General features: G+C 50.1%; 1 protein-coding gene across 1 annotated transcript in view; it reads right to left on the reverse strand.

Annotated features, from left to right (window-relative positions):
- The window catches only part of ETS1 (ETS proto-oncogene 1, transcription factor), a 106,233-nt gene extending 79,290 nt beyond the window's left edge, over positions 1-26,943 (reverse strand). The window contains exons 1-3 of the mRNA XM_068159993.1: positions 26,855-26,943; positions 17,008-17,090; positions 15,119-15,263 (exon numbers count right to left, since the gene is read on the reverse strand). Coding sequence (XP_068016094.1) covers positions 15,119-15,263; positions 17,008-17,079 — 217 coding nt within the window. The 5' untranslated portion in view covers positions 17,080-17,090; positions 26,855-26,943. The remainder of the gene's footprint in view (positions 1-15,118; positions 15,264-17,007; positions 17,091-26,854) is intronic.
- Between the last annotated feature and the right edge of the window lie 220 nt (positions 26,944-27,163).

A 27,163-nucleotide genomic window follows, 5' to 3' on the forward strand; every position in this document is an offset into this window, starting at 1 on the left:
ATCACTTTTGCAATCCACTTGTCTGAGTCGTTACTTCTGCCCGTGGTGGGGAGGGGGTCTGCCCCAACCCATTACATTTTGGCGAGCCAACGTGGGGCCAGTTGCTGTGGCCACTCTGCAGGCTGGATTCCAAAAGATGGAGAGTTTAAATTTAGTCCTGGGCGTCGGTCTGGGTTTTGGCAGTTGGGGCTCAAGTTTTGTTGCCGGGACGACTGTGTGATCTCCTGTGGACTGCAGAAGGACACCTGGTGCGTGGCTGATGGCATGGAAGTCCCTCCTGTTGCTTGGGAACAGCGAGGGGTGGCTCTTTATGTGGCTTTCTGTCCAGGGTAGCTTAAGAACTCTCAGGTAGCCTAAGAAGGTGAGACCTGCTGGAGGTTAGGAGGAAGGTTCACACAGAGAGAGTGATTGCCCATTGGAATGGGCTGCCTGAGGAGGTGGTGGAGTCACCATCACCGGAGGTGTTCAGGAGGAGACTTGATAGGGTGCTTGGTTGCATGGTTTAGTTGGTTGGGTGGTGTTGGATGATAGGTTGGACTCGATGATCTTGAAGGTCTCTTCCAACCTGGTTTGGTCTATTTCTATTTATTTCTATTTCTATTTCTATTTCTATTTCTATTTCTATTTCTATTTCTATTTCTATTTCTATTTCTATTTCTATTTCTATTTCTATTTCTATTTCTATTTCTATTTCTATTTCTATTCTATCCTATCCCATCCTATCCTATCCTATCCTATCCTATCCTATCCTATCCTATCCTATCCTATCTTATCCTATCCTATCCTATCCTATCCTATCCTATCCTATCCCATTCCATTCCATTCCATTCCATTCCATTCCATTCCATTCCATTCCATTCCATTCCATTCCATTCTCTGAGGTCTCTTCCAACCTTAGTGATACTGAATACTGAATACTATTCTATTCTGCCTTCTCCTCCTTGTTCTCTGCGGAGCGATGAGTGGCAGAGAACGGCGTGGAGGAGCGGCAGCGGCAAGCAGAGCGGGGTCGGCCTGTGGCCGCTGTAGGGGACGGCCACCCACGGCGAGCGGGCAAGCGATGGCTCCCGAAACCCGAGGGCGAGCGGGGACGTCAGCTGGAAAGCCGCTCTCAAAGGCTCTTAGAACGTGCTCATGGCTTTGGCTGAAACAACTGTTTGGATGCCCGAAGGGCTGGAGGTGACTTTGATTCTGCATCATGGTGACAGAGATGGCAGGGGGGGGGTTGCCCCAACCCATTACACCTGGATAGAAACACAACCAAAGCCTCCAGATGAAGGAAGCCTCTGGTCTTCCCTTGGGGGTTAGGCAGTAAGCAGATGCAAAGAAGAGGAGGAGAAGGTCCTGATCAGCTCTGGAGGGGTTTCACAGGAGAAGCATACAGCCCATGGCTGCAGCGTGGCAAAGAGCTGGTGCAGGGCAGGGCTGAGATGCCAGCTTTATTTCCATCACTTTCTTCCATAATTATTCCTGCCTTTGGAGCCTGCAAAACTGGGTTGAAATCTCCCCAGTGTGGGCTCTTCTGTGAGATGCCTGCAACTGACCAAATTAGAATTTTTCCATGAGCAGGCTCCCTTGGGGCAGCTCCTCCTTTTTTTTTTCCCTTTCTTTCTTACTGTTTTTTTTCCCCTTTCCCTATTCTACCTCAATGCTGACATCAGCCTGGCCAAGACAAATGCCCTCTGGCCCCACTTGAACTTAGGATGTGGAGAGTGAATCATGCAAACCAGAGGAGAAAGGCATTTCTGGCTCCTGGAAAAGAGTTGTCGAGGAGTTAGGGAGAAGGAGTCTGGGCCTGGTCTTCTCAGAAATCAAACCTCCACTTTTCTTGGGCAGTGAGCAGTTTCTTCAGCTCCATCCCACAGAATCCCAGCATGGGAGGGGTGGAATGGGACTGAGAGAGTCGTTAGCCATTGGAATGTGCTGCCCAGGGAGGTGGTGGAGTCACTGTCCCTGGAGGTGTTCAAGAGGGGATTGGATGTGGCACTTGGTGCCATGGTTTAGTCAGGAGGTCTGTGGTGACAGGTTGGACTTGATGACCTTTGAGGTCTCTTCCAACCTTGGTGATTCTGTGATTCTAAGGGTCATTTGCTCCAACCCCCCTGCTAAAGCAGGGTCACCCACAGCCAGTGTCCCAGCATCACATTGTCCAGGTGAGTTTGGAATCTCTCCAGAGAAAGAGACTCCACAACCTCTCTGGGCAGCCTGCTCCAGGCCTCCAGCAGCCTCACAGCAAAGAGCTTTCAGGGGTTTAAAGGCTAAATGCTGGCCTCAAACCCTAAACTTCCCTTGCAGGGTTGTGAAGGAAGAAAAAACACTGAAAGAGAAGCTCTGCTTCTAAGAGGGGATCAGAGGTCTCTGAAGGAAGCTTGAATCTCATTTCATAAGTGGAACATCAAAAATAGATCCTGGAAAAGATCCTTAAGTCCAACTATGAACCCATGTGTGCTGCTAAACCATGTCCCACAGAACAGCACCACATCTCCACAGGTTTTCAATTCTTCCAGGGATGGGGACTCCAGCATTGCCCTGAGCAGCAAATTGCAGGTCTTGAGAATCCTTTTAGGGAAGAAATCGTTCCTCATGTTCAACCTAAGCCTCCCCTTGTGCAACTCAAGGCCATTTCCTCTTGTCCTGTCACTTGTTACTAGGGAGAAGAGACCAACCTTCACCTGGCTTCAACCTCTTTTAAGAGAGCAATGAGGTCTACCCTCAGCCTCCTTTCCCCTAGGCTGAACAAGCTCAGTTCCCTCAGCTGCTCCTCAAAAGCCCTGCTCTCCAGACCCTTCACCAGCTTCATTGCCCTTCGCTGGACCTCCTCCAGCATCTCAATCTTGGAGTGAAGAGAAATAAGCCTGCATGCAAATTCAAGCCTCCATCCCAAGCTTTTCCCACATCTCACCCGAGGCATTTGAAGGCTGCTGCAAGTCTCCCATGGCTCTTCTGCAGAGCACCCTTCATCTCAACACACACACACACAACCTCATGAGCCCTCCTTGCTGCTAGAGGGGCATCCTGCTGTCCTAGGAACCAGCTGCTGCAAGTATCCCATGGCTCCTCTGCAGAGAACCCCTCATCTCAACACACACACACACAACCTCATGAGCCCTGTCTGCTACTAGAGGAGCATCCTCCCTTCCCAGGAACCAGCTGCTGCAAGTCTCCCATTGCTCTTCTGCAGAGAACCCTTCATCCCAACACACACACAACACCTCATGAGCCTTGCCTGCTGCTAGGGAGGCATCCTCCCTTCTCAGAAACCAGCTGCAGAGAGAGAAAGCTTCAATTCCATCTCTTGTGAAGCAGCCAACAACTGACCTGCTGCAACTCCTCCAAAGCCTATTGATACAAAAGCCCAGAGGGGCAGGTCCGTCCGGTGGGATGTGTGAACCCCAGCACGTGTTCAGCAGCTTCAGGGGCTCAGCCATGCCAGCAGCTCTGTGTCATTTAAGACATCTCTTTTGTGTGTGTGTGTGTGAGAGAGAGATGATTTCAAGCACTTGTACACCACCATTCCCCAGGGACTTGCAGCCTCTCGCCTGACCTCGGTGAATTAAGCACCGCCATAAAATGTGCAATGAATTAATCATCTGCAACTCCAACGTGAGAAACTGCTGCACAGTGGCTCACAGGCAGCTTTTGGAATGATTTGGATGTCTCACTGCTCCAGTGGAAGGCAAGAGGAGTTTAGATGCCTAAAGACTTTCTGTGCAGTGATATGACCATGGTCAGCTGTTAGGTCTCATCCAGATCCCACGTGGTGTGCGTTTGAAGGGACCCCTGGGGATCATCTAGTCCAAAGCTCCTGCTAAAACAGAGGCATCTAGAGCAGATTGCCCTGAATTGCTTGGAATCTCTCCAGAGAAGGTGACTCTCTCTGGTCAGCCTTCTCCAGGGCTCCAGCACCCTCCTGGCTACAACCTTCCTGCCGGGAGTTGTAGAGAACAAGAAGGTCTCCCCTGAGCCTCCTCTTCTCCAGGCTAAGCAACCCCAGCTCCCTCAGCCTCTCCTCATAGGGCTGTGCTCAAGGCCTCTCACCAGCCTCATTGCCCTGATCTCTTAAATCTGCCCTTTTCAGTCCTGAGAATGTTTCCTCTGCAAAAAAGACCAAGCAAGGTGAGGAAGAGCCACCAGGATCTAGAGCTCTGGTGAATGAAACCACCCCCTGCTCTGGAGATGTTTTGTTGTATGGACCAGGGTCCTGTCAAGCAGTTGACTACTTCAAAGCAGGGATGAAGAAGAGAGATGCTAAGAGAGCATGAACCCTGTAACTTCTCCCAAGAGCTCCAGACAAAGTGAGAAACTTCATGTGCAGAAAACACACTGCAGTTGAGAAAGCTCAGGCCTGGCTTTGCTCCCAAAAGAAGGAATCCTTTCAATCCATGACTGGCAACAGGGGCAGCTCGAGTTTATTTCTAGCCTAGAAAGAGAGCTGAGAGTTGCACTCCCTTAGAGGGCTTTCAAGGAATATTCATCTCAATCCTGCCCTTATTTAGAGCCTTACATGGCTCTAAGCATGATATTTCTCCTTCCTGCTCTTCACCTCTCCAGCCTGCAGAAAGCTCCTTAAGCTGTGTGGGGCACAGGAGAGTCCAACCCTCCTGGCTCTAGATGTCTGTGTTAGAAATCACAACTCAACAAAAAGACAGACCATCCTAGACAAGCTGCCCCCCTCCCCAGTTGTCTGACAGCCTGGTTTCTCAGACTGAAGTGATGCAAATAGCTCAGATAAGGTTCAGATAAAGTATCTGAGCTCTCAAGGGCTTATCTGAGCTGAACACCAGCTCCAGAAATTCTGAAATTTGCCCTGTGGGACTATCTCCACAGAGCCTGATTTCCATCTGAAGCCTCGACCTCCAGAGGCTGCAGAGGCAGCTACTGTTCAAATGCATTCTTGAGATAGCAGGGTGGGACGTGGCAGGTCTGCAGCTCCCCTGGTGTGAGCTATCTGGGGATTTGCCTTCTGGTGGGAATGTCACAAGGGCTGGGCTGATGGCTCAAGGAACCGGTGACAGCACCTTTCACTGCCAGCCCTTACACTGTAACAGATGAGGGGAAGCCTTCTTCAGCAGAGTCACTGTCAGAGGAATCACTTTCCCTTGGCTACAAAGTGCTCTGTCTTAGCTCTTCCTTTCAGCCCTGCTCCTTCTCAGCAGCTGCTAGCAGAAGGCTTGTGGGAGAGACCTGCTTTAGGATGCTGGGCAAAGAGCTCCATCACAGACAGTCTCAGCATGGGTATCATGTGAAGATTTGAGGCTTCCAAAGCAGCCTTTGGAGATGGGTGAGGAACTCATCCAGGCTTCTCCAAAAATCTCAGCCTGGCAGGAGTCAGCAATCATGGTGAGGAGCTCTGATCAAACAGAGCCAGGGTCACGGAGGAGGACAGCCTCTAATACACACTTGCAGTGAAAAACATTCATGCTGAGAGATGCTGTGAAACACAGATAGCTGCTGTGGTCTCAAAACGTGTGAGACCTGGTGGTGAGCATCCATTTATAGCAGGCAACTCAGACTGTGAAAGAAGCCAGGGGAAGTCCAAGGCCAGGCACAGAGAGGGGAAATTGAGACCTCTTTGTAAAGTTGCCACTTGTTGGCACCACTGAGAAGAGTCTGGCCCCATCCTCTTGCTCCCTGAGGGCCCTTTACCTCTTGCTGAGCTACCCTCTTCTCAACAGCCCCAGGGCTCTCAGCCTTTTCCTCTCACAGAAATGCTTCAGGCCCCTCAGCATCCTCATAGCCTGCACTGGACTCTCTCCAGTAGCTCCTTGTCTCTCTTTAACTGGGGAGCCCAGAACTGGACCCAGGACTCCAGCTGTGGCCTGACTATGGCAGAGCAGAGGCAGGAGAACCTCAGCCTGCCAATCACACTTTTCTTCATACACCCCAGGAAACCATTGGTCTTCTTTGCCCTGAGGACCAAGTGGCCCTTAGGACCTTGCTGGCTCATGGGCGACTTGCTGTCCACCAGCACTCCCAGGCCCTTCTCTGCAGAGCTGCTTTCCAGCAGGACAACTCCACTACACCTGGAATTATTCTGGAGGAGCATCAAGAGTCACCCCAACTCCTACAGCCAGATTCCATATGCTGGGTACCCTATGAACAGAGGAGTGGAAGGCAGCAGGGAAGAGTCCTCACCCTGAAGGTTTGCAACCTTGGATCTGGCACTTGAAGCCACGGTTTAGTTAGTCAGGGGGTCTTGGGTGACAGGTTGGACTTGATGATCTCTGAGGTCTTTTCCAACCTTACTGATTCTATGATTCTGTGATTCTTACCAAATGATCAGTGAGCTAATCATAGAACCATTTTGTTTGGAAAAGACCTTTCAAATCCCTGACTCCAATCACTCCCTACCTCTGCTCAGCACTGGTTAGGCCACACCTTGAGTCCTGTGTCCAGTTCTGGGCTCCTCAGTTTAGGAAAGATGTTGAGTTGCTGGAAGGTGTCCAGAGAAGGGCAACAAAGCTTGGGAGGGGTCTGGAGCACAGCCCTGTGAGGAGAGGCTGAGGGAGCTGGGGTTGCTTAGCCTGGAGAAGAGGAGGCACAGGGGAGACCTTCTTGCTCTCTCCAACTCCCTGAAGGGAGGTTGTAACCAGGAGGGGGTTGGTCTCTTCTCCCAGGCAACCAGCACCAGAACAAGAGGACACAGTCTCAAGCTGCACCAAGGGAGGTTTAGGCTTGGTGTTAAGAAGAAATTCTTCATAGAAAGAGAGACTGGCCATTGGAATGTGCTGCCCAGGGTGGTGGTGGAGTCACCATTCCTGGAGGTGTTTAGGAAGAGACTGGCTGGGGTGCTTGGTGCCATGGTTTAGTTGGTTAGATGGTGTTGGGTGATAGGTTGGACTTGATGATCTCAAAGGTCTTTTCCAACCTGGTTAATTCCTATTTCCTATTCCTATTCCTATTCCTATTCCTATTCCTATTCCTATTCCTATTCCTATTCCTATTCCTATTCCATTTCATTCTATTCTAATTTCATTCTAATTTCATTCTAATTTCATTGTATTCTATTCCTATTCCTATTCCTATTCCTATTCCTATTCCTATTCCTATTCCTATTCCTATTCCATTCTATTCTAATTTCATTCTAGTTTCATTCTAATTTCATTGTAATTTCATTGTATTCTATTCCTATTCCTATTCCTATTCCTATTCCTATTCGTATTCCTATTCCATTCCATTCTATTCTAATTTCATTCTAATTTAATTCTAATTCTATTCTATTCTATTCTATTCTATTCTATTCTATTCTATTCCTATTCCTATTCCTATTCCATTCCATTCTATTCTAATTTCATTCTAATTCTATTCTATTCTATTCTATTCTATTCTATTCTATTCTATTCTATTCTATTTCTATTCCTATTCCTATTCCTATTCCAATCTACTAAGTCTGGCACTAAACCATGTCCCTCAGCACCACATCTCTGCATTTTTTGTTATACACCTAATGCAAATCCAGCAAGGATTAAAAAAAAGAAGAGAAAAAAAAGAGCATGCTGAAACCAGCCCAAATCTTGCTGATTCAAGCAGAGAAAGATTTCCTCTCTGTAGAGGCAGAGTTCTCAAGCAAGAATAACTAGGAAATTCTATAGGATGGCTCATAAACTATGAAACAAACAAACGGGGGCGGGGGGGGGGGGGGGGGGGGGGGAGGAAAGAGGCTTCATTTCCTCCTAAAAGATTCCCAGGGGCTCACTCCCCGCGGGCCAGCATGCCGAAGGGCTGCTGGGGAGCGCTGGCTGCCCTTCCCCAGCGGCGCTCGGGCCCTGGCTGCCAGGCGGGGCAGGGGGAAGCGGCGCGGGCAGCTCGGCGGCTCAGCTGCGCTGGCAGCGGCAGGGTTAACGGCGCCGGGCTCCCTGGCCTGCAATGATTTCTGGTTTATTTCAGCGGGGGAAGTGTGTCCCGGCCTGATTAGCCCAATGGTTTCCTCTTTTCCCATAACCTCCAGACCCCCACGGCCTAAGTGTTTACTTTCTGAAATAAAAAATCTGCTAGTGTTGTTCTTTTTTTTCGTTCTCGGGTTTTTTTGGGGGGCATGTGTATTTTGGGAGGATTCGGGAGGGGGAGCGGGGGAGGAAAGTGGAGAGGGGGGAGCTGAATGGGATGGAAGGCTTGCATACACCTCCCTACTCTCTCTCTCTCTCTCCCACCCCTCACCCCCCAGCTCCTTTCCAGCTGCAACCTCTGAGCTGAGACTTCTGGCTTCAATGTGAGAGAGAGAAAAACGTATTAATGAGAGAGTTCAGCCTCTTGCTGCAGCAGCTATAAACACACTGAACATCTGGAGGGAGAGAGAGGTGCTTCACGCTGCCAGCAGCTGAAAGAAACGGGCTGTGTTCAGGGTCCCAGCCCCCTGTGCTCCCCACGTCCCCCTCTGCTTGCCCTGCCATCACCCTGCCATCCAAGGAGAAAACAGCAGTGGGTCTCCATGCCAGCACAGCAAAGCCCACTAAGGTGCTGCTACAAGAAGGGGCTGCCCACGTGCAACCCAAACCCTCTGCTGCCCACTATCCCCAGTGGCAAGTGCTTGTGTAGGCAAAGGAGGTTGGGAAGGGTCAAACCAAAAGCAGCTGTGCTTCGTGTGGCCTCTCTGAAGCAAGTGTTGAGGTTGTAAGACAGCCTCCCCCTCTGGAGAAAGAAACAGGTACATCCATCCCTACCAAGGGATCAGTCCTACTCCAAGATCAATCCAAAACATCTTCTGCAGTCATTCTCAAGGCACCACAGCAGCCCTGTTGCTTAGTCCCTTTCCTCCTCGACACTACATGGAGCTATTTCTTCCCCATGGCATATTGGGGCTTCTTGGTGCAGTGTTTTCCCTCTTGCTGGGCTCCAACACCCCTGTTACATTTGAGAACCTCAACAAATCCACAAGCATCACCCCAAAGCCCAAGCAGCAACCTTCCAGTTTTCATGCAGGGGACCAACACCCTGCTCAGAGGACAATTCCTCCCTCCATGGCAGCTGATCCCCAGCTGACACCAGTCTAGAGCTTAAGTGAGACAAGAGCTCGGTGGTTATTCTTTGGTGATCCAACACACAAGGAGCTCCCCTGGGTTTTGTCTTAGAGAGGCAAGAGAGGGATTTTTCCAGAGAGGGAAGGAAACAAATGGAAAAGTGAAAGCCTGGATTTCTGTCATTCTGCTGTTCCAGTGCAAGTAAAACCTCTCCAAGTGCTGAATTGTAACAGGTTACGTTGGGGAGGAGTAGCAGAGGCAGCATCGCTGCGTGTCAGAGTCACCTGGGTGTGATCCACACAAATCAGACACTGAATCCAGCTCTTGGGCCTGAAGAGCAAACCAGTAGCTGCTCAGCATCCTTCACAAGGCCCTTGCAAAATGGCCAGGAGAGTCTCAGACACCACAGGCAGCCCATGCCTCTTCAATTCATTAGCAAGGCACAGAGGGATCTTTTCCTTCCATCAACAGATAGGAGTTAAGTGCTCTTAATGGAGAAAATCATGTGTGTCCTTCCACAGACCCAGAGCACCCAAGCCTAGCAGGTACATCACTCTTTTAACTGCCAAGGAAACACCCAAAGGCTGCCACAAAGAAAAAAGGGCAAAGCAAATCCCATTCCAACCTATAAATTATGCCAGACCCCACAACCTGAGAGAAGCTGTGCTACCTGGGGTGCAAAAGCACAGCAGAAAGGACTCATTCATCCCTTGGTCCAGGGTGAAGAACCAAGGGGGGCTGCAGATGTGCAGGAAGGACCAGCAGCAAGTTGGGAAGAGGCAGGATTTTGTGCACAGATTGGTTGAAAATGAACCAGCGACCATCAGCACCTCAGCTCTCGCTCATCCCTCCCTGTGCTCCCTCGCCCCTTTATTTCTCCCCCTGTTCTGTTTCCCTTCACCTTCCTTGCCTGCTCCTCATTTTAAGGAGGGAGAGAACAAACTGGCCTGTCCAGAACTGCCTGAGAAGCCCTGCTAGGTCTGGAGCCACAAGCAGATGTGCATGCCCTGTGAAGACGCCCATTCATCTCTGCAGAGAGCATGCGGGGGAGGCAGCAGCAGCGCAGGGGAGGGGGGGAAGTGTTGGAGGAGGCTGAGAAAAGGAAGGAGGCTGCAGTTAAAAATAGGATAAAAGGACATGAAAAAAAAAAAAAAGGCAGATTTTTTTTTTGTTGTTGTTGTTAAAAAAAAATAAAACAAACCAAAACCCAAGAAGCTTCGCTCGGAAAATGTGCTGCAGCTGGAGAAGACATCGGGCTGAGCCTGGTCAGCTTTCACCTTCCCCCCTCCCCACTCTCTCCTCCTCCCCAAGCCCCCTTCCTCTGAGCGTGGGCCTGGAAGACAGCCCAGAAACCTCTCACAGAAAGCTTTCCTCTGGAGATCTCCACCAGGGAAAGAGCAGGTCTCATGGAGAAGGAGGGAGCAACGTGGGGAAAAGCAGGGAGAGTTCTCCATGGATGCAGGGGGTCCCTGGGGGACTCCTGACTGCAGTCCAGGCTGAGCTAAGAGCTGGGCTTGAAGGAAAATCGCAGCCAGATTTGGCAGGACTGGGGCAAAGGAGCAGCATCCTGTGCCTGCCTGCACACTGCAATGTGTTGCTCCAGCTACAAGGGCTTTGCTTTCCTGCAGGGATCCAATGCCCATGAAGCACCAAGGGGATGGATGCAGGTTTGCTGCGTTAGGGACATGCTACCCCCAGAGCTGATAAACCCCAACTACTGCAGGGTGAGAGGTGGCACCAAGATAATGTGGCCAGACAGCATCAGCCACAGAGTGGGTAAGGCTGCTCTCTGCACCATGCTCTCCCACAGCACTGGCCTGAATCACACTGGGTGTTAGGGATCATCAAGTCCAACCCCCTTGACAAAGCAGGGTCACCAAGGGCAGGTCACAGAGGAATGTGTCCAGGTGTGTTTTGAAAGTCTCCAGAGAAGGAGACTCTACAACCTCTCTGGGCAGCCTGCACCAGGGCTCCAGCACCCTCCCAGTGAGGAAGTGTCTCCTCAGGCTGAGGTGGAACCTCCTGTGCTCCAGCTTGTACCTATCACTGGGCACTACCAAAAAGAGCCTGGCACCCTCATCTTGACCCCCACACCTCAGCTACTTATAAACATTAATAAGATCCCCTCTTGGCCTTCGCTTCTCAAGACTAAACAGCCCCAGGTCTCTCAGCCTTTCTTCATAAGGATGAGCCTTATGAAGGTGACTCATAAGCTGGAAAAAAGGTGACTTTAATTTGTGAGAGTCAGTCAGTGCAAGAAGCCTGACCAAGTTCAGCAGGGCTGCCTGGGAAGCACAGTCAGACTCACAGCTCCAATTTCCCCTGTGAAAAAAGACTTCCATTTCATTTCTAGCCTTGTAAAATCCCAAAGCCAATCCCATTTGCCTCAGTAAAAGCAGGATTACTCCCCTCAAACACTCCTGTTATGTCCAAAAGACGGGGAGGACCTCCAGTCCAAGTGTGCTGATTCAGTCCAGCAGTTGTAGAAACGTCTTCATTTCATCCCTCACTTGCCATTGACAACAGTTTTATCTCCCCCTATCACTAAAGAAAACAAACTCATTCAGGCTGGAAGAGGTTGTCAGAGTGGCCTTGGCTCAAAAAGGCAGTGCTGTGTCTGTGCTGAAATTATATCACCCCCATCAAATCTTCTCCTCCACTCCAGTTGTGTGCCCATCAACCAAAAAGCTATTACCAGAGGGGTAATATCGGGATACTTTTACCTTATGAATTAAACATGCAGTGCTAAGTGTGGCTTTCAGCATCCTTTCAGCAGCTCTGCTGCTTTGGGCAGACACATGGCACCCTTAATTTTGGGCTGCCAGATGGTTCAGCTAAGGTGCCTTTACATTCCTGTTCCCACCTGTCCAAGGAGCAGAGAAAAGGATTTCATAAAGAGGCAGCAGCTCCCTTAGAATTGTGGAATCATTCAGGCTGGGAAAGGCCCTAGAGACCATCAGGTCCAACCATCAGCCCTGCACCACCAAGTGCACCACTAAGCACCACGTCTAAATGAACTTTAAACACCATCAGGGATGGTGACCCAGCCACCACCCTGGGCAGCCTGTTCCAATGCCTGACCACCCTTGCAGTGAAAAAAATGCTTCCTAATGTCCAACCTAAACCTACCCTGGTGCAGCTTGAGGTCTTTCCCTCTTGTTCTGTCACTAATTGCCTGTGAGAAGAGACCTACCTCTCTATATGGTCACAGAATCACCAAGGTTGGAAGAGACCTCAAAGATCATCAAGTCCAACCTGTCACCACAGATCTCATGACTAAACCATGGCACCAAGTGCCACATCCGATCCCCTCTTGAACACCTCCAGGGATGGGGACTCCACCACCTCCCTGGGCAGCACATCCCAATGGCTAACAACTCTCTCTGGGAAGAACTTTCTCCTCACCTCCAGCCTAAACTTCCCCTGGTGCAGCTTGAGACTGTGTCCTCCTGTTGTCCTTTGGGTCTTTGTATTTCTACTTCTCTTGGGTGGAAACTGGGTCCACTTTTGCATGCCGTGCACACCGTTTAAGTTGGTTCTTTGGGGAAATAACAATTCCAACACACATGCAGCACAGGTTGTGGCAGCAAGCCGCAAGAAGGAGACTTGATGGGGTGCTTGGTGCCATGGTTTAGTTGATTAGATGGTGTTGGATGATGGGTTGGACACAATGATCTTGAAGGTCTCTTCCAATCTGGTTTATTCTATTCTAAATAAAACTGACCCTGTGTCTTTTCCAAGCTTCCAAACACACCACCACTCCTTGTCATTATCAACAAGCTAAATCCACACCAGGCTTTCCTTTGGCCATATCACTGAATAATCTTATCAGGCTTCAAGCACAATGTAAATAAACTCACCCCAGCTTCAAAGGCCAAATATCTTCTTTAAAGGCAAGCAGCCCTAAACCTAGTAGAAACGTTGTGGGTTTCTATTGCAAGGGGATATATTCACACTTGCATTTTCCTTGTTGACTTGTCTCTCTCACCAGCATCAGGCCCAGGCAAACCAAAATAGCCTCTAGTACACCAGAAGAATAGACAAATGGTTTTAATAGGCAGCCGAAACACAAAGGAGAAATGAAAGGCCGTTCCTAGCAGCCTATACAAATGAGAGTTTCCTCCCTTTTAAAATTAGAAACGCTTCTAGACTGAGCAAACAGCAGCAGGAGAAGCAGAAATCAGAGAAAGAGTACCTTGCATTGCCACAGGAAGAACTCAAAAGTGACTCTAAAGTGTCGGGAGAGAACCGAGAGGCCTGTCCTGCCCGTCCGAATCTACCAGAGGTTTGATCAAAACCTGTTTGAGACAAAGGCAGCTCTATTTTTATCTTCTCTCTCTTTTTTTTTTTACCACTGTCTTTACTGAGGTTTGAAGCAGGCTCCAGCCTCTGCAACAAGAAATTTCACAGACCCAGCATGGGGTAATGAAGATCTGGGTTGCAGATATGTTGGTCCCTGGAGAGAGCACTTTCACAGGAAAGGGGAGAGGGTAGGGGAAAATAATAATCATAAAGAAAAAGAACAACAATGCAAAGAAAAAGCTTTCCAGGCACAGATTTGCAAACTGTTTGAGCACATCCAAATGCTACAAGGGCAGATTTCATCAGAGCAGAGCTGACATCATGCTGAGAGAGGTCACCCACAGGAGTTGAGCAAATAGCTGAAATAAGAACGGCTGGGAATATGCAACAGAGCTCTGCTCTGGCCACAGGCGCAGCGCTCTGTGTCCATCTCCTGCTCACACACAAGTGCTCACCAAAGGGGGGAAAGAAAAAAAAGCTGTTCCAAATGCCTGAATATTTGCCAAGGAGAGATTTCAAACTGCACATTTTGACCACAGCAGTTGCTGGTTCTGCTGAACTCTTTAGCTGCAAAACGTCTCTAAACATCAGGGCTTTCGCCCTCCCAAGGGGCCAATGTGCATAGCTAACGAGCCGGGAACAAGTCACAGAAGACCAGCACATGCCATGCAAAAGCTTACTTGGGATTTAAGTGCTTCATGATAGGCTTATGTGGGACTTAAGTGAAACATAAACTTCATATTGGCCCTTTGCAAAGGTCACATTCGTGCAACTTGAGCTCTTTCACTTAGTTCCTGTGGTTGGTTCGCACCACAGCGTACCTGAGCCCTCTCCTCTGCCACAGCACAACCAGGCTCTTTGCTGAGGCCTCATCACCCATCCCCACAGGCAGGAGGACCAACTGCCCAGCCACCATCTGTGCTGCCAGTTGGTTATACAAGAAGCAGCCCGAGCTGCAGGCTCAGCTTGAAGACTCACGGGTTGAACAATGTGCGGGGCAAGAATTAGTCACCGGCGATTTTGTAACGACTTTCAAACTCTGAATGTGTTAGGGGAGAGGAGCATCCAGTCCACGCTGGTGAACTGCTTCAGCTGTGCAGCACGTTGCAACCATGCAGCCCTGACAGCTCAGTGTGACACATCTCCACTTGTGGTTAGCTGGAGACCAGGCCACCACGCTCCCGAGAAACAAGGCAGCGAGCTACAGGAGGAAGAGACCCAAGGTTCCACAGGAATTTAATTCCAGAGGAATTAAAGAACTCAAAAATCTGTGGCTTCTTGCCACCCTCCATGGAGGCCATGGCAGCTTTTCAGAGCCACCAGGGAGGACATCATTTCTGTAAATGCTATGGGAAAAGTTGGAAGGGCTGAAGGTGGAAGCAGAAGGCTGCCAGGTCTGCCTTGCCCATGGTATCTCCCCATGCCTGTCAAGAGGGCTGCAGTCCCTAAACAAGGGAGGTTCATCAAAATCACTGCCCAAAAAGCAGGAGAGGTTCTCCTAGTCAGGCACCCATGCTATGGCAGGGAAGAAGGCAGCTCAGTACCATGTTGACAGAGGAGAATAACTAAACACAGCAGCCTTAAGGTTTTTAGCTGTTTTCTGGTCCCACCTCCCCTGAGGGAGACCCTTGGCAGCTGAGCAATACAGCTACCAACATGATTATGCCTTGTGCTTGCATTAAGGGTGAAATACCTCAATAAATAAAGTCAAGACTGGGGCAGAAAGGGAATATGTGAGGGAGAAAACAAGAGGGGCACTCTGGGCAGCAAACAAGAGCACAGTGGTCCTTCAAGGCTCTCCTTCTCACCCAAACACACTGCATCCTGGCTCACAAACCCAGCCCCAAGTGGTGTCCTACCTGTGCTGTAGTGCTCCAGGCCAGTGGGCACTTCTTGTGTGGCTGGCTCATCCCAGACTGGACAGCATGTCCATGGCTGGCAGCAGGTGGACTGAAAGCCACAGGTCACCCAGGGGTCCTCGCAGGGACCAGCAGCACCTTGCTTCTGGGAGCAGGAGAGGGAAAAGGGTCAGGCAAGCAGGACCACATGCCCTGGGTGTGGTGGCAGAACAAACAGACACAAAGCCCAGGGCTGGCAGAGTTTGATCAGACAAAACAGTGTCATCCAAACTCACCTGGCTGAGGGCTGCTGTGATGAGGCCAAAAAAAAGCCCTTTTAAAATCAAATATGAAGCACAAAATGCAGACCCACAGCAAGGCTATGCTCAGCAGGATGGCAGCAGGGAGGGGGCTCCCCTCAGGGCTGGCTGTGTGAACACATCCTCCATCAGAGGGGGGTTCTTTCAGCCCCTCTAACCAGAACTGATATATTTTGGCAGAATGAGGCCAAAGGTCCCATATCCCCCCTGAAAATGTGTGTGTGTGGAGGAGGCTGTGAGGGGATAGAAGGGCCATGGCCCTGCCCTGGGTCACAGCCCTGGCACCATGGGGGCCACAGGCTGGTTATTTCTGTTCATATTTTTGCTTTCTAGCAAGTCCTCTCTGCAGCCTGGTGCCTCAGCTCAGAGTTACAGCTTTCATTTGACCTCAGCTAGGCTCTTTTGCACTGGTCAGCATGCCTTTGGTCTGTTAAAATATGTGATTTCCCTAAAAAAAGGGCCTGATTTCTCTAAGTAAGGGTCAAAGCACTGTCACAGGATCACAGGATGCTAGGGGTTGAAAGTCACCTCAGGAGATGCATAGAGTCCACCCCCCCTGCCAGAGCAGGACCATAGAATCCAGCACAGGTCGCACAGGAATGCATCCAGATGGGGCTTGAATGTCTCCAGAGAAGGAGACTCCACAACCTCTCTGGGGAGCTTGTTCCAGTGCTCTGTGACCCTCACAGTGAAGAACTTCCTCCTCATGTTGAGGTGGAACCTCCTGTGCTGGAGTTTCTATACATTACCCCTTGTCCTATCACTGAGTGCACTGAGCCGAGTCTGTCCTCTCCCTCTTGACCCCCAGCCCTCAGATATTTATAAGCATTTATTAAATCCCCTCTCCATCTTCTCCAGCCTAAAAAGCCCCAGGGCTCTCAGCTTCTCCTCACAGGGCAGTGCTGCAGTCCCTTCATCATCTTTGTAGCCCTCTGTTGGACTTTCTCCAGCAGATCTCTGTCCCTCTTGACCTGGGGAGCCCAAAAGTGGATGCAGTATTCCAGGTGAGGTCCCAGCAGGGCAGAGTAGAGGGGGAAACCTCTCAAACCTGACCCATAGCTGCTATGGCAGTTGGTCTGGGAACACCCAAGACCCCATTTTCCACATGACCACACATCAGCTTGCACGGCCAGAAAGGAGCTGATTCAGGAGTGAGAGCACCGAAGCTGTCCAAAAACTCCAGAAAACAAATCAAACCTACTTTTTTTTCCCCCCCAAAGGCTGATCCCTTCCAGAGTGCTGATCCCACTGCACTCATCCCCGGCAGGTGAAGGTCACCAGGAGGAGCGGAGGCGCCGGGACAATGGTTTCCCTAACGATCCTCCTCCCAACACAAGCGCAGGAAATCCGACGCAGCAATCCTATTTCCAGCGGGGGGTTTGCGAGCTCCAGAGGTTCAGATAAGCGCTGGGTAAACACTCAGCACTCAGACACCGCTCTGAGCTACGTGAAGCCTTGGAAGTGATTCAGTGGTTGACATCACGGGCTGGCAAAAATCACAGCAAACAAAGAGACACTCCCCCCCCCCCCCCCCAAAAACCCACCCCCACTGCTAGGGGCAGGGAAATAACCCCCAAAATCCTTTCTTACCATCAGTCCTGGGCGAGGCAGTGGGTAAGGGGCTGTGGTGCCGATGGTTGTGTCCATGTAGTAACTCATCATCTCTGAGGCGCCTGCAGAAACAGAGGGGGACATTGGATGCCCTGCTGCAGAAGGTGTAAATCACAGACTTTTCATAGACTCATGGAATCGATAAGGTTGGAAAAGACCTCAGAGATCATCAAGTCCAACCTGGCACCCAACACCTCAGGCCTAATTAAACCATGGCTTCAAGTGCCACGTCCATCCCCCTTTTGAACACCTCCATGGACAGCAACTCCACCACCTCCCTGGGCAGCACATTCCAATGGCCAATTATTCTTTCTGGGAAGAACTTTCTCCTCACCTCCAGCCTAAATTTGCCCTGGTGCAGCTTGAGACTGTGTCCTCTTGTTCTGGTGCTGCTTGCCTGGGAGATGAGACCAACCCCCTCCTGGCTACAACCTCCCTTCAGGGAGTTGTAGAGAGCAATAAGGTCTGCCCTGAGCCTCCTCTTCTCCAGGCTAAGCAACCCCAGCTCCCTCAGCCTCTCCTCGCAGGGCTGTGCTCCAGACCCCTCCTCAGCTTTGTTGCCCTTCTCTGGACACCTTCTAGAGTCTCAATGTCCTTCTTAAACTGAGGGGCCCAGAACTGGACACAGGACTCAAGGTGTGGCCTAACCAGTGCTGAGCACAGGGCACAATGAGCTCCCTGCTCCTGCTCGCCACACTGTTCCTGATGCAGGCCAGGATGCCATTGGCCTTCTTAGCCACCTGGGCACACTGCTGGCTCATGTTCAGCTACTCTCAACCAGCACCCTCAGGTCCCTTTCTGCCTGGCTGCTCTCCAGCCACTCTGACCCCAGCCTGTAGCACTGCATGGGGTTGTTGTGACCAAAGTGCAGCACCCGGCACCTGGACTTGTAACAATTGATAGCATCAGCTAATCCTGTCCTTTCTCACAGCTAAAGACCAGACTACCACCTTAATGAGTTGAAGCTGGGAAAGTGAGGAGGAAAAATAGCTGTATCAATAGCAGACACCATGATTAGATGTGTTGCATCAACAACACAAGCACACAGGTCCTCTAGTGTAAACTGCTGAGCGCCCGACAATGGTGAATGAATTATCACCTGGAAGCTGATGGAGCTACTCTGAGGGAAGATGAGATCATGTTTCCTTTGCTGTAGGACTGGTGGGAAACTGCTGCCAATTTTTTTTTTCTCCTTCAGAGACAAAAAAAGCACAGCAGTTTGTTGAGATCAACACCTTTCCTGTTGAAGTTTTGTCAGAAACAATCTGGTGCACAAAGCGCTGCGCTGTTTTCAAGAGACATCCTCTGTTTTCCCACATTACTTACATCCCTCTTGCTAAAGCTCTCCCTTGCAAGGCTGAGACTTCCATTCCTGAGTAATTGGCAGTGTGCTAAACCACCCTGGCCCACAAGACCACGTCATGGTTTCGTGTGTCATTGCTAGCATGGGATTTACTCCTCTGAGCCAGTCCTTCTACCAGGGCTGTTCATTAAATGGGATCTTTAACCATCCATGAGCCCATCTGGGTAGCTGGGGTGAGAGAGCTGCAACCTGCCTCTGGTTTCAAGCATGTAAATGTTTCTCCTCCACACTCCCAGTGTTTCAGGGAATATGACTTAAAGGTGTTGGAAAGAAAGAGTAGAAGGGGAGTAACCTGGGCTCAGAGGGGCTCCCTCAGGCAGGGTATGACTTGGATCCAAGGGGAATGGCTGTTGTCATTGTGCTGCTACATGGCACAGCCTGTGAGACCGAAGAGCTGCTGCTGCTTTAACCTCTCTGAGGACACAGCAGCTCTGAAGTACCTCCCTTTGGATTTCTGCAGACCTGTGCTACCAGCTGTAACCTCTGCAGATGCAAACACTTGTCTGAGTCATCTTCTGGACAGAGACAGCTCAACCACATTACCTTCAGCCTCAAATAGCTCCAGGACACACTGGGACCCTCCAGTCCTTCCCTGCTGATGGGGCTGGGGGTGGGGGTGGGTGGTTCACTGCTGCTGGGGGCCAACAGCAAACATCCAGGCCAAGGGCAGAGCTTCAGCTGGACCTCACTCACCACTTCAAGAGACTCCAGAGAACATCTCTTGCCCTGCTCTGTGCCTGCTGGCCAAATGAGAAACACCTGCATGTGTATGAAATTATTGGCATCATTTCCTGCTCATTGTTACTAACTTTTGCTCTAACACCCCCATTACTATTGTTGTTGTTATTATTGTTATTGTTTTTCTTGTTATTGTTGTTGTTATTATTTTAAACCTCTCTTTTTAATTCTCAGAACTGGAAACTGCCGAGATGGTGAGAGAACAATGAGCTTTGCAACCCCAAAACACAGGAGATTACAAGTGAGTGTGGGTGAGGAGCCTTAACTCAGCATCTGTGCACACCTTCCCAGCCTGCTCTAACTAGGTGTTAAAACACCCTGCACTCAAATCTCACTGCAGCTGGGTCAGCCTGCAGCTGGGGAAAGCCAAGGAGGTGTGTGGAGCTCATGTGTGGAGCTCATTTCTGCAGCTCAGCTAGTGAAGGGTCCGTCACACACCCATCCCATGCGGGCATCCTAAACTTAAACCTTGGTAAAACATCCCACCCAAACGTGGGCTGAGCTCCTTCTTTGCTCTGAAGTAAAGTCTAACGCTGCCAAACTGTACCAAAGTGAGGCAGATGCTGCAAAATGAAGACAAAGAAATCTCCAGGCTTGATTCACCTCTGCAGTGTGCCCAGGTGGCCAAGAAGGCCAATGGCATCCTGGCCTGCATCAAGAATAGTGTGGCCAGCAGGAGCAGGAAAGTCATTGTGCCCCTGTGCTCAGCACTGGTTAGGCCACACTTTGAGTCCTATGTCCAGTTCTGAGCCCCTCAATTTAAGAAGGACATTGAGACTCCTGAATGTGTCCAGAGAAGGGCAACGAGGCTGGGGAGAGTTCTGGAGCACAGCCCTGTGAGGAGAGGCTGAGGGAGCTGGGGTTGCTTAGCCTGGAGAAGAGGAGGCTCAGGGGAGACCTTCTTGCTCTCTACAACTACCTGAAGGGAGGTTGTAGCCAGGAGGGGGATGGTCTCTTCTCCCAGGCAAGCAGCACCAGAACAAGAGGACACAGTCTCAAGCTGTGCCAGGGGAAGTTTAGGCTGGAGGTGAGGAGAAAGTTCTTCCCAGAGAGCTGTTAGCCATTGGAATGTGCTGCTCAGGGAGGTGGTGGAGTCCCCATCCCTGGAGGTATTCAAGGGGGGATTGGATGTGGCACTTGGTGCCATGGTCTAGTAGTCATGAGGTGTTGGGTGCCAGGTTAGACTTGATGATCTCTGAGGTCTTTTCCAACCTTGTTGATTCTATGATTCTATCACTCTTCAGGCGTCTTGGCTGGCATCATAAATAGGGTGACCAGCAGGACCAGGCATTGTGCCCTTGGACTCAACACTACTGAGGCTGTACCTAAAATACTCTTTTCAGTTTTGGGCCACTCACTCCAAGAAGGACATTGAGGGGCTGGAGAAGGTCCAGAGAAGGACAATGAAGCTGGTGAAGGGTCTGGAGAACAGAACTTATAAAGAAGAGATAAACAAATGGATGGAGGCTGAGGGCAAACCTTCTGGGTCTCTACAACTCCCTGAAAGGAGGCTGGAGCTGGGTGGGAGTTGGAACAAGTGACAGAACACGAGGAAATGGTCTCAGGGGAGGTTTAGTTTGGACATTAGGAACAATTTATTCCCCAAAAAGGGTTGTCAAGCCCTGGGACAGGCTGCACAGGGCAGTGGTGGAGTCCTTATCCCTGGAGTGGTTTCAAAGCCAGGGAGATGTGGTGCTGGTGGACACGTTTAGTGCTGACCTGACAATGCTGCCAATGGTTGGACCTGATGATCTGAAAGATCTCTTCCCACCTAAAGGGCTCTGTGATGAAACCACACACAGGTGTCTGAGAGCAAGGAGTCGCAGCCATACAATAGCAGTTACAACAGCAGCCCCCACCAGCAGCTCTTTTTCCTGCTTTGCAGTTTGTGCAATAGGCAGCTGGGGTTTGGGGTTTTGGTTTGGGGTTTTTTTTAACTTGGTTAGTTCTTTTTCTCCTCCCTTTGATCAAGACACCCCAGTAACACCAGTTCTCATTCTGCCCCTGTGTTCAGCAGTGGTTAGGCTACACCTTGAGTCCTGTGTCCAGTTCTGGGCTCCTCAGTTTAGGAAAGATGTTGAGATGCTGGAAGGCGTCCAGAGAAGGGCAACAAACAAAGTTGGTGAGGGGTCAGGAGCACAGCCCTGTGAGGAGAGGCTGAGGGAGCTGAGGTTGCTTAGCCTGGAGAAGAGGAGGCTCAGAGGAGACCTTATTGCTGTCTACAACTCCCTGAAGGGAGGTTGTAGCCAGGTGGGGTTGGTCTCTTCTCCCAGGCACCCAACACCAGAACAAGAGGACACAGTCTCAAGCTGCATCAGGGGAAGTTTAGGCTGGATGTTAGGAAGAAGTTCTTCATAGAAAGAGTTACTTGCCATTGGAATGTGCTGCCCAGGGAGGTGGTGGAGTCACCAGCACTGGAGGTGTTTAGGAAGAGACTGGCTGGGGTGCTTGGTGCCATGGTTTAGTTGATGAGATGGTGTTGGGTGATAGGTTGGACTGGATGATTATCCAACCTGGTTAATTCTATTCTAGTCTAGTCTAGTCTAGTCTAGTCAAGAGCTGCTTTCATGGCTCACTGAATGTCTTTTGCATCATTCTGAGGATGCTGCTGTCAGCTGAACCTTCCAGCAAGGCGGCGCACACTGCTGGGAGCAGCACTTGCTTCAGTCACAGGAGAAGCACTAAACCCACCCTGACACCCAGGACAAGGCTTCAGGAAATAAGGAATACCAACAAGATTACCAGAACTGTAAAGCAGCACCAGTAACCCAAACCCTGGACTGGAAAAGGAGAGTTATCATCTCTAGAGAGTGTCTCCAAATGGAGTTGCAGCAGAGGCAGTTTGCTTTTTGGTTTCTTTTCTGCTGTGAGCATAAGCTGGGGTCAGAAATGCAGTGCAAACCTCACAAGCATTTGCTCCCCCAGCCCTCTCTGTTCTTAAAAGCAAGTTAAATCAGCCCCTGGCCAGGTTTTTGTGTGTGTAATAATCACAAAATCATAGACTCATAGAACCATTTTGGCTGGAAAAGACTTTTAAGATCATCCAGTCCCACCATTCTCTCACTCTCCCAAGGCTGATGCTAAACCATGGCCCTCAGCACCGCATCTCTGCTTCTTTTAAACAACTCCAGGGATGGGGAGGAGCCTCTTTCAGTCTTTGAGAACCCTTTTTACTCAAGAAGCTTTCTTCTAATGTTCAACCTAAACCTCCCCCAGTGCAACTTGAGGCCATTATAATGGTTAAACACCAGAGAGGTGCTGCTTTTAGGGTGGGAATGGGACTTGGAAGCCAAACCCTGCTTGCAAAGGGCAGGTGAGCAGATCCATGCACAGAAAAACTGTGCTCTGGAGATACAGACATACAAGGCCAGCAACTGGAGGCGAGAAGACAGCAGAAAGGCAGCTCTGGTGGGCTTTGTCCAGGCTAATTTTAACAGAACTTCCACCACTTCCCATAGGAAACTACTTCACAGCCCAAAACGTCTCTCACTGTCAGCAAGTTTCCCTGATGTTTGACTGATATATTTCTTCTCTTTGGCTTCCTCTAATAAGAGCCTAAATAGTTCCTCTCCTCCCCTTGGATGCCATTAGAGAGCTTTAATGACCGCTCAGGAGCTTGCAGCCCAACCGGACTCCACGATCCTGCTCCTCTGGGCAGGCATCTCGGCCAGAATGAAGGAAATCACTGCAGATTTACCCTGAGATAATCAGGATCCACAGCGTGCTGTGAGCTGTTAATAAATAGAAGGGGGATCAGAGCCATTTGGTGAAATCCTTAATGACTTAACAGCTTGACTTCAGCCTTATTGTTTGCTCCTATTATGCCTCTCTTATTGTGGAACCATGTGTGGGAGAAACAGCAGTTATTCTGGGGGCTTGATCGAGTAGCAGCCAAAGCTATTAGGCTCTTGGGCCAGTTTGAAACTGAATTAAAATGTTAATTGCATTTCCACAGCCATCCCTCCTCTTTTTGTTTTGTTTTGTTTTGTCTTGTCTTGTTTTGTCTTGGTTTGTTTTGTTTAACAAGCGATTTTGGAGTTTAAACTTATTACCCAGCATAGTTTAATAAGGGAGAAGCTGTTTGTCCTCATGATTAACGCCACCCCACCTCCCCTCCCCCACCCCCCATGCAAATTTGATTTGTTGGTCCTCTTATGAGGACCCTTTACAATATTCTTGTACAGTATTTTAGCATGATATTGGTTTAAGGATGGGGAAAGGGATGTGAGGCCACAGTGACTTCCCCGTGGCAGAGTGAAGACCAGCAGCTCAAATCTCTGTCTTCCCATTCAGTGCTCTCCTCTCTCTCTTGTCAAACCCTGCAGCTCCCATTGCCCCCCAGTTTCTGACCTGTAGGACCACACTCAGCTTCTGCCCACCCCACAATCCTCAGTCAGAGACTGGCAACCCAGTAAAGGTGTCACTGAGGGGTGGCACAACTGGGACAGCTGCATTCACTACTATCCACGTCGCTAAGCGCCACATCTAAGCCACCTTTGAACATCCCCAAGGATGGTGACTCCACCACCTCCCTGGGCAGCCTGTTCCAATGCTTGACCACTCAGTCAGTGAAATTGTCTGCCTTTATGTCCAGCCTAAACCTGCCCTGCTGCAGCTTGAGGCCATTCCCTCTTGTTCTACCACTAATTCCCTGTGAGAAGAGACCAGCACCAGCCTCTCTCTATTGTCCTTTCAGGTGGTTGTAAGGGGACCATAAGGTCTCCCCTCAGCCCCTTCCTCAAACTAAACAATATCAGTTCCTTCAGCCACTCTTCGTAAGACTTATTCTCTAGGCCCTTCACCAGCTTGGTAGAGTAGGGTTAGTGGTTGGATCTGAGGATCTCAAGGGTCTTTTCCACCCTGAGTGATTCTAGGGAGCTTTCCTCCATCCCAATAAACCAATCAGTTTCCATCCCCGTGGGGACAGACAAGGAGCCAGGAGGATGAGGCAACGCCACCTTTTAAGAAGGTGAATGAAGACTTTGCAAATGAGAAGCAGCACCTTCAACAGGACCATCCTGCTGTGCTGGCAGCTTGCTGACCCCAAGCTGCTCAGTGATAGCCATTTTATTGTCATATCAAGTAACCATTTATCATCTTTGAGGGGGTGGGGAAACAGGCTGGTGGAAATGACATTCTTCCGCCAGGCTCTTAACCCTTGAAATCCTGGCACTTTCCAGGCTCCCTGCCAAGCTTCTTCCCAAGGGAAGGAGTGTTTGTGAAACTGTCAGCATGCTGAAGACCTCTTTTAGTTCATCAAGCCCTGTGGCACCAGCTTAAAATAAAAGCAACATCCCTGACATAGGGACATGGGAGATAGAAACGAGCTGGATTCTTTGGCTGCCTGTTTACAAACGGTGAGGCTTAAGGCACCAGCCACCTCCTCTCTCTGTTTCATAGCAGGAGATTCCAGTCTGTGGTGGTTTGCAAACTTTGCCATGCTCTCAGAGATAGTAGTGCCTGATTTACAGAAGGGAAGCCAAGCAGGGCAGTAAATAACAATGCTCTGGTGAGTAAAGCAACATAACAACTGCCCTCCTGCTCCCTCTGTAAATACTCCAAGAGGTTACACGACTTGCATAAGGTCATACAGAGAAAGTGAGGGTGAGAGGCTGAGGGTCTGAACCTCTAAGCCACTATCTTAACAACCCAGAGGTGATTGCAGTTGGATTAGTGTGGCCATGAGAAGGTTGTCCATGCTGATTCTAGGAATGATGTGGCTAGTGGGGGCTCTGCTCCAATGTTGTGTGCTCCTTCTTTTCCTAATAGATGAATTAGGTGGTAAAGGAGAAGGCTGAACCAGAAAGCAGCTTGCAACCAAGCACAAAGAATAAAGGCTCATGTGTAGATGAGGCTGGTCCAAAGTTTAGCTGTCCCAGCACTCATGACCACTCTCATCCATCCCAGCTAGAATTCATTCACCCAAACGGGAAGGCTCTTAAGGTATCATCACACCTCCTTCAGATCTGACAGCCTGGCGATGAGGAATGTTGGATGTGCAGAAGCTGAGTGTGGTCCTACTAGTCAGAAACAGGGAGGCAATGAGAGCTGCAGGGTTTGACAAGAGAGAGAGGAGAGCACTTAATGCGGAGACAGAGATTTGAGCTGCTGGTCTTCACTCTGCCACAGAAAAGTCACTGTGGCCTCACTCCGCTTCCCTTTCCCCACCTTCAAGACAACATCCTAATAAAACACTGTCTAGAAATATTGCAAAAGGTCTTCACATATCCCCAGGCCAAGTTTGCTTTGTGTTAATGTGCATCTTAAACTTCTTCCTAACTGCTACTCCTCAGCAGCTATTTTAGAACTGAAGCTAAACCAATGGCACAACCCCAGCAAATCCCAAGCAAGCTGACAGCTCATGGCATGGAGAGGGCTTTAGGTGGGATCTCAAACCAGAAAGGATGTTACCAGTAAATCCTGTTGCTCTCTCTCAGGTCAAAGCAGCTACTTGAAATTGCAGGAAGATGTGGAGGGGGTGGTGGTGGTGGTGTTAATTAGGTCATCTGTTATTTCACTCCTGAGTTTCCCTCCATGAAATAACAGACTCCCACCAGCCCAACACCATGGGCCAGAGCCTCTGATGGTGCTTTGACAAATCCCACCTAGCACCTCTCTTCCTTAGGCATCCATTTTCTCTGAGCCTTGAGTTTGCCACAGGTATAAGGAGGAGAGCAGCACTGGGCTGTTTTCCCAGCGCCCCTCAGACACACACACATCCCGATGCTGTGTGCACAAAATGCACCATGGACCTCCATGCACACCCCAGCCACTGTGTGAGCAGTGCCAATCCCAGCTGCCCAAGGTGAAAATGTCCCAATAGCCCCAAAAAATCTGGCTTGCCAGAAAAATTAAATGCACAACAGGCAAGGGAAACCTTAAAACCAGCTGAATGAGAGGCAGCATGAACAGCCCATGAGCAGGAAACCGCTCTGGACCCAGCCCACAGCCCCCAAAGGTGTCAGTTGACAGCACAGGATGGGAAGTTGATGGTAACTGTAATACCAAATGAACAGCCACATGCAAAGCAATGATTGAGAGGGAAGGGGGAAGGCCTTGGCTGTGCTCCTCAGGGACTCACAGTTCCCACTGGCTGCTCTGGGCTGGGTGAGGGGTGCAGGATTGTGCCCTTCCCACAGACTGGCAGGGGCTTGGCAGCACACCCCTGTGGCTGTGGCACACACAAGGCTCCCAAAAGCAAATGCTGGCACCTGTGGCACTTTCAACCCCTTGAGGGATGAGAACACAAGGAGATGTGGCAGCAAGTACCCCTCCAAAGACAGCAATCTGAGGGGAGTCCAGTCCTTGTCTGCCTCTCTGTGTGCAGAGCTGGAGGGAGCTGAGTGAGTATCCAACCCCAGGCACCTCGCTTCTCCTCACAGCAGAAACAAACCCCATCCAAACCAGCAAGCAACTCAGAACATAAGATAAACTGCTAATTTCATCTGCCAAGGCACAGCCTTCTACCTAGACAAGGAAAATGCCCCTGTTCTCCTGAACAGACATAGGAAGATGTACTAATCTGTATTTAAGAAGGGACTTTTACAGGGAAGCACCAGCTCAGACATTTATAGAAGACCCTACAGTACTGGGTGAAAGTGGAAACAGAGAGAGCAAAAGCAAATCACCAGCAAAGCAAACAGTGGATGCCCTCAGAAAAGAGCAACAGGTACCTCCAGCCCCCAAAAGGAGTTTTAAAGAGCCTCTCTCCCCAGCGCCACTTACTACTTAGCTGCAAGACCAAGGGCAAAGCTTATGTCCTCCACGGCTTCCCACACTTGTCTCCGATCTCTTTGCAACTACCTGGTGCTATCCTCTGCGCTGGAGCTGGGGAGGATGGAAATGCCATAGTGTTTGCAGCAGGGCTGCCTATTCAAAGGGAGGGGGAGTGGTCAGCCCCGCATCCAGGGCGGTGGGAAAGGCGAGCTCCATGCTGCTCCCGCTCAGCCGGCGAAAAGCCACCTCTGGCAGATGTCACGCCGCTGGTGGGGAAGGAAAATCGTGCGTTTAGAGGTGGGCGTGGGGACCTGCCAA

The sequence above is a fragment of the Melanerpes formicivorus genome, unplaced genomic scaffold (genome assembly GCF_026170545.1).
Source record: "Melanerpes formicivorus ecotype bairdi unplaced genomic scaffold, bMelFor1.0.p_v2 SCAF_47, whole genome shotgun sequence".
Taxonomy (NCBI): Eukaryota; Metazoa; Chordata; class Aves; order Piciformes; family Picidae; genus Melanerpes; species Melanerpes formicivorus.